The 11,212-nt window shown below is 34.3% G+C and overlaps 1 protein-coding gene across 1 annotated transcript; it reads right to left on the reverse strand.

The window, feature by feature from the left end:
* Window positions 1-3,915: 3,915 nt before the first annotated feature.
* On the reverse strand, window positions 3,916-6,016 carry LOC133863793 (protein NUCLEAR FUSION DEFECTIVE 4-like). Its single transcript, XM_062299888.1, has one exon. It carries the CDS (start codon window positions 5,875-5,877, stop codon window positions 4,075-4,077), a length of 1,803 nt encoding a protein of 600 aa, XP_062155872.1. The 5' UTR covers window positions 5,878-6,016; the 3' UTR covers window positions 3,916-4,074.
* Window positions 6,017-11,212: the final 5,196 nt, after the last annotated feature.

Below are 11,212 nucleotides of genomic sequence, written 5' to 3' on the forward strand. Positions count from 1 at the left end.
TGTGGGGGAGAATTACTTACTAAAGTCATGTTGCAATTAGATTTATTTTAGTCCACTAACCCTATATTTGATACAATGATTATACATGTTGAATGTCCAATGTCGAAAATTTGCAAAAAGTCTAAGGGTCATAATGGCACATCAAAGGTGACGGCCAAACCATATATTATGTCTCTGATTCTTAGTTAAGTTAGTGAGAAAATTCGATAGGGTGTAAACAAAATGAAAGCAAGAAATGTGAAAGAGCTTGAGTACCTGTGACGTGGTCTATTTCATCTTTTGTAGATATTTCTTGTCCTCAATTGGCAAGTGGGCTCAATAAGGCAGGCACCGACGGCTCTTCTTCCTTACCAAGTGGGTTTAAGGTTCGCACCATGTTTTCCTTCAAGAGAGTACTACCTCCAGCTTTTTTCTTTTCTCTTTTTTCTTTTTCTTTTTTTTTTTTTGAATTATGACTCTTCACAATTTTATAGAAATGGTAGATTCTCAAATTATGAAATTTAAACTTTTTTTTAGGCATCAAAACGCTTATAAAATGCTACATATTTAAAAATGTGGTATGTTATCGAAGCAACCAAAAAGAATTTCTTTCTCAAAAGGCTTTTTCTTTACTTTTGCAAAGACGCTTCTTATTAAAAAAAAATAAAAGTCAATTTTTTTACAACATAAAGAATAAGAATCTGGTGAAAATATACTCAGTTTGTAGGAAATTTCCTACAACTCACATATAAAATTAACATGTCTCTTAGCATGTGAGAATCACATGTTTTAACAGCATGTACTTCTCACACGCTTTTTTAATAACATCAACATTTAATTCTCACATATTTAAAGAATACATATTAATCTTATATGTGAGTTGTAAGAAATTTCTTATAATTCAGTTTGTAAAAAAACTTTATTCCCTTTTTAATAAGTAATATTTTTTAAGCGTTTGGATGTCAAAAACGGATTAAATTTCATAATTTCAAAATCGATAATTTTTATCATATAAATCTTAGATTGGCAAGTTAATAAATAGGTAGATACCATTTTTTTTATAGGATTTGTTTCCGCTTGGGACGTGTGCAAGAAGAATGGTTTCAATGTATCGCGTATGTATGCCGCTTGGTGAGCCCGAGCCGTAGGCCTTTCTACATTTGGCTACTTCACCGCACCTATGACCTATCATAAGAAAAAATAATATATTCCATCACGCACCCAATAATTGCTGTTAGTCAAAAACGACTAACAGCAGCGCCGTTTTGGTTGCCTCTCTCTTCCCACTTTCCCACTTTACTTGTCGTTTGCTTATTCAATATATCACATTTTCTTTACCCAGTTCACTTTCATTTTTGCTTTTCCTTTACTGTTTCTCGCTCTGGTTTCCTCCATTGCAAACCAAGCTTCCCGGCCAGCTTGCGGAAGTCTCTCTCTCCTCCATCTATAAACACATATACAAAACCCACCAACCATTTTACCCACCTTGAATTTTCTGTCCTTCAATCCACCACATCTCTCTCTCTCTCTCTCTCTCTCTCTCTCTCTCTCTTCAACCACATATTCAAATTCATGTTCTTTTGCTCAGCTATCTCAGTAACAAGAGGCGGAGAAAATAAAAAAGTATAATGCACATACACCCAAGAGAGGTGAGATTTTCAGCTAAAAAATCTGTGCCTAGAGGATTTGGGTCATGCAAAGACTCACCAGTTTATCCGCCTGAAATGCAGGGGAAAAGAGAGGAAAGAGAGTGAAGCGAAGGCGGAGGGGAACGAAAGCTACAAAGCGAACAGACCCATCATCCCACCTACCCACAGCTTCAACCCAACTACCATCACCAAGAGAAAAAATAGGAGTAAAAATGGTTGAAGTAGGGAAAGGGGAAAGTGAAGAGAGAGAGAGATGGGGTGAATTAGGACAGAAAAGTAAACTAAAAGTCTAAAAGTAAAGTGGGAAAGTGGAGAGAAAGAGAAAGTCAACCAAAACGGCGCTGCTGTTAGTCGTTTTAGACTAAGAGCATCCATGCGCATAGAAGCCGGATCCGAAGCCGGATCCTACATATTCCATCACTACCAACTTGTCTTGTCAAAATCGGTGCTATTGAGCTATTCCCCAATAAACCACTTGACGGAACTCAGTTGGATTCTCGAATTTAGCCCTGGCCCAAAAATTCGACTAAACATTTGGGCTAAAATAAATCGAGCTCAATTTGCCGTTTATTGGCTGTCGGCTGACCTGCTAGTTGCTGAACCCTCATTTTAATTCTTTTATTATTATTATTATTATTATAAACATAAACAATAAAAACTTAAAGATATGCCTGTTACAATTTACACGCATTGTTGTTAATTATGATACGTTTGTTTTTACCTATAATATTTTTCTATAAAATATTTTAAGTAACAATTATTATTTTTTTGTATTTGTTTGAAACTTCAAAAGTTAACAAGAAAATATTTTTTAGCGTTTGTTTCATGTTAAAATTCATTAATATGTTTATATAACCTTATAAAGTTAATGATTTTATTAAAAATAAAATAAAATTTGATGCATAGCTTGTATATATATAGGTATATATAAATTATAAATACAACACACATATACATATACTCGCACATAAATGCATACATACATATACTTATATTTGTACTTATATATTAATATATGTACATGAATATGCATATATACATATAAAAAAATACTGCACACACTTTCACTTTCACATTTTCTTATATGACAGTGAAAATCATTATTAAATCTAAAATTTAATAGTGATTCATTCAAAATTTAATAATGATTTTATCTGTCACATCAAAAAGTGTACAATTGAGAGTGTGTAACATTTCTTGTACATATATGCATGTGTATTTGTTTGTTCTAACTCATTCCTATTTCTAAAGCAACGATCATTTCATGTAGCAAATATGCCCTTAATTTTCAATTAGCAATGCATATGCTAATTTTATGCTATTCGCATGAGCTCGATCATTCCAAGTCCATCCATGAAGGCTTAGAAATTAAACTACCCGATTTTTTTTTTGTTTTCCCTAAAAAAATGAAACTACCGCTCCATTAAGTGCATTTATAGAAGGTGCTAATTAATTACCCAAAAAAAAAAGGGTGCAAATTAATAAAATTTTCAAAATTGAAGGCCTAATCGAAAGTCCAAAATGATAATGAATTAGTAAAATCCAATGGGGATAAAGTGTGACACCTCACAATTTTATCACCAGCAAAAGAATCGATCATATAATTAAACTACGTACTGAGACAAAACTTGGAAAAATTGGAACTCTCCCCATAGCAATGCATTGCCTACAAATTAAGAACAAAAAGGGAAAGAATTTTTTTTTGTTAATTTGGAAGATCAAATATCACAAGACAAATGAATACACTTTTATTTCTATGTATTTACTTGATTATAATCTGTCTACGTACATGATGTAGTATTTATACAAGAAACTTGGATTATATAGTCATTGTGAATTAATTTCGTGATCTTTTATACATAAAAAAATATTTACATAAAAGGAATGTGGATATTGCTGGCCGGAAATCTTCCTTTCTCAAATGATTTGGAACCGTTGCTCATATTTCTTTCCCAAACAATTAATTACTTCATATTTTCGGTAACAATTAAAGGCTAGCTGCGTTCTCTAAATTTCTCAAATCCGAATGAAATCGTTAATCTCCAGTTCAGGAGATTGAATTGGAGAGATCTTTGTCTTTCTTTGACCATCTCGATTCTCCAAAACCCTTTTTATTTTATTTTTTTCCCAATAAATTTGGGCTGTAAGAGGTAGTTGGAATTAATTTGAGCCGGACATATTTGACTAGTTCTGGTGTCTTTATCTCTGTTTGTACGATGTTGTCAAGCTGGCCCATTTAAAGCGTAAATCAAAGAATTAAGAGCGCCAAATCACGAAGAAATCAACGGGAAAAGACTAATTGGTGGGTCGTTTACTATTTAGAGAAAAATTAGGAAATATACAATAACAAGAAAACCAAAGAAAACAGATCAAATATTGTACCTATAAATCTATCATTTTCGTTTGCTTTCTCTAAAACTGTATCCGATCAATCAATATCTACTATCTAGCCACCTTTGGCCTCCGCTGGTCCAGCACCATTTCCGGCCGTTGCCATCTCAGTCTCGGCTTCCTTAGCCTGCTCCCGGAACTTCTTATAAATGTCACTCTTATAAAACTTATTTGTCCGGACCACCAAAATGAGTGAAACAAGTGCGCCAAACAGAGTCACTGCAGTAATTATAATGAAAGACAGCTTGAAACACTCTCCCCCGGTACAAGTCAACTCCTTCCCAGACACCCTTTTGAGTCCCAACGCTGCCATTTGCTTCTCAGCCTCCTTATCATATAAGTGTCCGGTGACCCTCACGTTGAGCAAATACAGGCCAATTGGGCTGGCCACCGACCCAAAATTGTACAGAGTAGAGTAGTACTTCAGGCCGAAAAGCTCCGAAATTATTGCGAAGAGTAACGGCCATTGTGCCCCGAAACAAAACCCAATTATAACCGACGCTACATAAAGTCCGTTGGTGACGTTAAATGCGATGAGAAGATGGCCGGCGCATGATAATAGGAGGGTGAGAGTGAGGATGAGGGGGCGAGGGAATTTGTACTTTTGAAGAACAATTTCAGAGACAAATCCTGAGACTACCCTTCCGAGATAATTCCAAATGCTTACAAGCGACACGAATGTGCTTATGCTCTTTTTTGGGTATCCATAGGAAGATCCAATTTGTCCCAAATTGTCTATCGCCGTTAAAGTTCCCCCAACGCCACAAATTGTTGACATGAAAAGAATTAACATGTCCACGCTAAAAAGCGCTTGGAGTATGGTATAGTCATCCCCTCTGACCGGCGGGCTGAACACAGTTTTCCAGCAAGAAACTTGCTTTTCTGTGCTTATTTCCGTGAGTGAATTTGTTGTAGAAGATGATGGAGCTGCCAACTGGTCTAGGTTCGGCTTCTCAGTGATTATTTTCAAGGGCGCCGCCGGCGCTGGGGAATTCATATTTAGTACCTTCTTGTTCTTCCAAAGTTTGTGCTCTTCGACAAAAACAACACCAAGTGGGAGAAGGAGCAAGATAACCACTGCCGCGGCGCTCCCACCATACTCACTCGTTGTGAAATCAGCTTTTGTTTGTACTATAATCATAATCATCAAAAACCCAGCAAGGCCGAGTGAGATATAGAGGAAATTGTAGAAAACTTTGAGTTCGTTGGGCTGCCGAATGACCTTCATGTACCGAATGGTTCGAAGAAAAGTCAAAGATACAGCAGCAGGTAGCCACCCAATTAGCAAAATCAGGGACTTTGTGTCATCGCCATAGATAGCATGAAAGATTTGTGTGATTATAGCGCCGCTAAGCCCCACATATCCCTTCAAAATCCCCAACACAACGCCACGGCTTTCAGGGAAGTTCTTTACGCAGGGAACTAGCGAGCCAGTGTTGGCAAAAGACTGCGAGTTCGCCCCAATGCAAATGTACAAACACATGTGCCAAACTTGGGGTGTTGCGATTCTTTTTGTTACGGCCAACCATATCATGAAGTACCCGAAAAAGTTGAGGAATGCGCCTATTGATAGCACCACCCACGGGGGTGTGACCTCATTGATTAGGCCGGACAGGACACCGACGTTAGCGCCCAAGTCCTTGAAGAAGCTGAGCAAATTGAGGGTTGTTTGGTCATAGCCCAGAACTGATTTGATGTCTTTGGAGTAGAGGCCGAACATGTAGGTGGCACCGGCGGCGGACATGATCAGAAATGAGGCGAAAACCATGAACCACCGCCCTGTGAGGACTTGGAGGGGGAAGCCCTTCATGTTTGCCCCCCCACCGCTGCTGCCGTTAGCAGGTCCAGCAACCACCATCGCTCTCTTTGTATGCAGCAACAGTTAGAAGTTTTGGTATGGAGTTACTAGAGGTGTGGGACGACTGACACTAAATTTATAGCCCACATAAAGACTTTGAAGTTGACGGGTTGTGTGTTTAGGAAAGAAGGGTTGAAAATATCGAGTGTGAATTTATATTTGGGTACGACGGTACGTGCATATTTATAGAAAATAGATTTTTTACTCTCACTTATTTATGAATATTTGGAGTCTGATTCTTAAAAAAAAAAAATATTATTAGACCCAGAATAAGAATACTTCCTCAATTCGATTAGAAGTAAGATTATTTTAGACGATTAAAAAAAAAAAATTCCTTGAATAGATATCCTTTGATCTAGGATGATATTTGGAATCAATTATTGCGAAGAAATTTTAGGGAAGGCAGGCTGTCTATGATCTTATCCAAAAGAAAGTTCACGGAAATAGAGTGCTATTGATTGTGTGATGAAGATTTCCTTTTTGGAACCGATCGATTCCAATGCCTTTGGAATTATCGTAGTTGGTTGAGTAGGCAATATTGAAGTTTTAATTTTATGTCGACGATCGATGTTTACGTATACGTTGAACGTGAGGCCAGCCACCAATTTGGACATGCCTTAATCTATTTTCTTTTTCATTGACGTTGCTTGCAAATTGCGACTTTCTTGTCCTTTCTTGTTGGCCAAATTAATATAGCTAAAGAAAACCCACCGTTTCCCGGAATTTAATTATTGGTAAAAAGAATGATTTTCAAAGGCTAAATCATTGGAACACGTATAAGAAATTAAACAAATCCAATAATTAGTTTAAAAAAAAATTTATTAGAGTTGTACAAAAATTATGTTATGAATTGTACAACGGTTATTTTTCTTTCACTAATATGTTGTGTTTGAGGGAATAAGATTATCTTCATTTCAAAATCAATTTTATGGTCAGGATTTAAAGTTAATACATCAAATGATGTACATAATTTCACATTATTTAAATTTTTTAACAGACGTACTAACATTAACTTTATATATATCATTAGATGCATCAACTTTAAATCATGACCTTTCATTTGAAATTGAGAGAATCATATTCTAAATTTGAGAGGATGTTAAAATCCTGGTGCTATTATTTCCTTATTAGATACTATCATAATCTTATTATTATTATTAGAATCCGATCATTCTCACATAATTATCATTCCTATTATACATTCATATATCTTATAAATAGGCATTCTCGATCACTGTACAATTAAGAAAAGTCAATTGGATAGAAAAAGAAAAAAAAAAAAAAAAAAAAAAAAGGGTCAATAATTAATCAAGATGTAATCTTACTGGAAATTACCAATGGTAAGTGTAGGTCTTTAAAGTCGAACCATGCAACTCAAATATTTGTATTTCTCTCTCTCACTTCCTCCTCTTCTATTTTATTTTATTATTTCGAAACACTCTACTTATTATTTTTACCATTATATTCATGCTCCAAGCATTTGGTCATCCTTTTACATTCAAGGTATGCAATGCATGGTCGTATATTCATTACATTTAACTCTCTCTCTCTCTCTCTCTATATATATATATAATCCAAATCACTGAAATTGATTTGTTTAGAAATTGCATTTTTTTAAAATTGCGATTTGAAAATGCAAAAAAACTAATTTTTCAAATCACAGACAAGGATGTGTATTTTTTTAAAACGCAAAATTTTAAAGGCTAACATGCGATTTTAAACGTCAAACTGCGATTTTGCCAAACGCTTAACTGCGTTTTTAAAAATTAATTTTTCAAATCGCACATTTTAAAATTGCTATTTTTAAATCGCAGTCTTAAATGCACTCATAATATATATATATATATAGGTGCACCAACCGGATGAAGGAATTCTAAAATATAATTCCATTGTGTAATACGTACATAAGTTAAGCTTGTTTGCCTTCATATTCGTGTCAAACAAGTATTAAATTGGTAGAGACATGTATTAGAAATACTAAATATTATAATTCTATTCAATATTTATCAAATCAGACTGACATCACACTCTCAGCTAATCCTTAGATATTAGCTTGTTAAATAAAAGAAAGATCTAATAGATGGTTGATTTGGAGTGCCAATGGCTATAACATCATATGAAAATAAAACTCACAATTAGACAAATTACTTTTAGCAGAAACACGTACATATGTGTTGTCGCTAAAGCTTTTCAGCGATATTAGAAATAATTCTACTCGGACCGGCCCATTTAAAGAATCATGGGCCTTCTGGTCAGTACCGACTTAAGGAGAATTGGCGGCCATAAAACCAAGACAACAGAACTCCCGGATAATCCTATATCGAGAGATAGACATCAGGTAGTCATCCCCATAAAAGTCGTTTCCAAGAATACGCGACAGAAGGTCCGAATTGAGTCCCAGGAATGTAGACATCTCAGAACTGAGAGTTAACTCAGCCAGCCAAGGTCCAAAATAAGCATGTTCAAGGGACTCAGGTATCAGCCGCACCCAAGGATATCCGGATTAAAAGTCACAAACTGTGTCCAATCAGGACTCCTCAAAGAACCCGGTCAACAATCATACTCCAAATTAAATTTGGATAGGACTCCCGGTCCAATTTTAATTCCCGAAAATCTAGGATTAGAATCATACTTCAAAATGAATTGAGGAAGAATCACGTACACTCCAAGTTTATTAAGGAATTCGAGTCCAAATCAGACTCTGTTAGCGCTCCTAGGTCAAGTAGAAACACAAAACCTAATTTAGGTTGATCTTTACCTCTTTATTTATAAATAAGCTCATACCCCAGGTTTAAACGACGAACTGATTATTTTATACATTACGCATACTTTTCTCTCAGAATCTAAATTAAGTATTTGAGTGAAACTCCCAGAAGGGTATCTTAATTTGAGTTGTTTTGCAGTATTCTTGGAGAGCGTAAAAAAAACATGCAGTTCACACCGTATCTAGCTTAATAAATAAATAAATAAATCTTGCACAAATACAATTCTTACAAATTCCAGTCTCACATTTTTTCTAACATGTGTCTAAATTGATAAAAATGAAGCTTAACTTGTTATATATGTACACGCACCCACGATGTTTATTAAAAAAATATGATCATATTTGTATACTTATCAATCACACCTCAAGCCAAATAGCCAACAGTCAACACCGTCCAACCATGAAAAGAAGAACTGAAGAAATTTGGTGGTAAATGAAAGCTGCAGCCTGCATGCATGGTGGTCCTGCTCGCATGCGTGAGATGAAGTATGGGAAGATCGAGTGCCGTATTTGGTTGGGTTTAGATCGAATAAAGGATCATCATAAAATGCATATATATATATATATATATATATAATTTAAGAAAGCCAAATTATATGTTGAGTTATGAAATTCTCAAACATCTATATATCCTACCATGATCATAAACTTAATTCCTATCATTTTAAAACGGAAAAAATATATATATATATAAATAAATAAAAAATTATATATATATATATATATATTAATTATGAATTCTTAAACTAATTGTTATTTCTGGGAGTTTCTGTTGATAATAAATTACAAATTCATTGGAATAACGAAAATTTGATGGTGACTAGTAAAAAGGAAATCTCTTCACCAATTTGCATACTCTCAAGAGAAACTTTAATTTTAATGGAACACGACAATGGAATGAAAAACTTGCACTTATGTATGTAATGAATGATCAGCATGCAGAAATGTCAGAACACGTGCAAATTAAAATTAATAGAATATATACAATGTCAATGCTCTTTTATATATTAATATATATTACTTTGCAATATATATGTAATATTATGTATTAATGTGATTAAAAACACATGCACACTATTTCTGCCACATGTCTCTCGAGATTTTTGTTATAAGCAAACGAAGTTTATCAAAAAATAAAGATATAAATAAAAGACAAAATAATAATAATAAAGTTGGTTTACGTACGAATCTTTTCTGGCCATTAACTCGATGACAAAGTTGTTTCGTCATCTGATTACAACCACAGAAATTGATATGACGTTGATGATCAGTAAAATACAAAAAAGGCCTTGAAAGTTGAAAGATCGTACAGAGCCTGGAAAATTCTTCTTGGCACTTTGTTATCGCAGCATCACCAATTTACCATATGAGAAATGCTAAGGATGAGACTCTCATCTTTTCTTTATCACTTTCTTTTTCTTAAAAAAATTGATTTTTATTAAAATGTTGTCTCTGATGTCACATCATAGACAACTTTTTAATAAAAATCAATTTTTTTATTATCAAAGGGGATGAAAGGAGGATGAGAATCTCATGTGTAGAAAGACTCTTATCAGATCGATCAACTGCTAACCTTTAAAAACTTTTTTATTTTATTTTTTTTAATAAAAAAGGATAATACTATGTATATATTTAGTGATGTATTAAATGAGCATCGAATAAAAAGAGTTTCACATAAAACAAAAAATGGACCTAGATTCTCTTCAATTTAAATAAACGGGAGAGGAGCTAGTTCATGTAAACAAAATAGTAAATTTGTCGTTTCACTTTTTTGGACAATTTTGCCCCTATGTTTACGTGAACCAGTTCCAGAATTGGAGAGGATCCAAATTCGAAAAAGAAAAAGTCAAATTGACATTAAAAATGCCCAACCCACTTCGAGCATTTGCTTTAAAGTAATGTTTTGGTGTATGCACCTATGTGTATACTCTAGTACGGTTCGCACCAAACGCACACACGTGCATGTGGTAGTGACAATGGGATATAGGGCACTAGTGGCTCCATGACGACACACTTGGATAGTCATGATCATTCGATCTGGAACATATATATGTAATCCTTTTAAGGTAGATCCAGTAGGTAAATTTATTCGATCATTAATAAAGTCAATTGTAAGAATAAATAAAATTTGAAGTGTCTATTAAAATAACATTTTGTTACTGTTAGTGACAGTAGAATTTACAATTATTTTCAACTTTAAGTGATTATTAGTGAACAAACATAAATAACACTATACTTGTCGAGCATGAGAACAAGGACATTTCCAAGAACTACACCAAACTTGTGGAATTTGTTAAAAAATATAGGCATATGTATAAATGAATTGTTGCTCGAACTAATGTAAATGAGGATTACTCTTTAGGGTTATTAGAGGGCATTTAAGAGTCGAATATAATTGCAGAGTGTCGTTGCTTAGTGGAGGAGGAAAGTAAAATTAAGGAAGATAGGTATGTCGAAGGAGTTGGAGAAAACACTCTGGTTTGAGCATATTCTTTTACTAACAAAGTTACACAGTGCAACTAAACAATAGGTTTACAGACTTCATTATATCCTAGAAAAATATTTTGCAAA

Source organism: Alnus glutinosa, chromosome 3 (genome assembly GCF_958979055.1).
Source record: "Alnus glutinosa chromosome 3, dhAlnGlut1.1, whole genome shotgun sequence".
Taxonomy (NCBI): domain Eukaryota; kingdom Viridiplantae; phylum Streptophyta; class Magnoliopsida; order Fagales; family Betulaceae; genus Alnus; species Alnus glutinosa.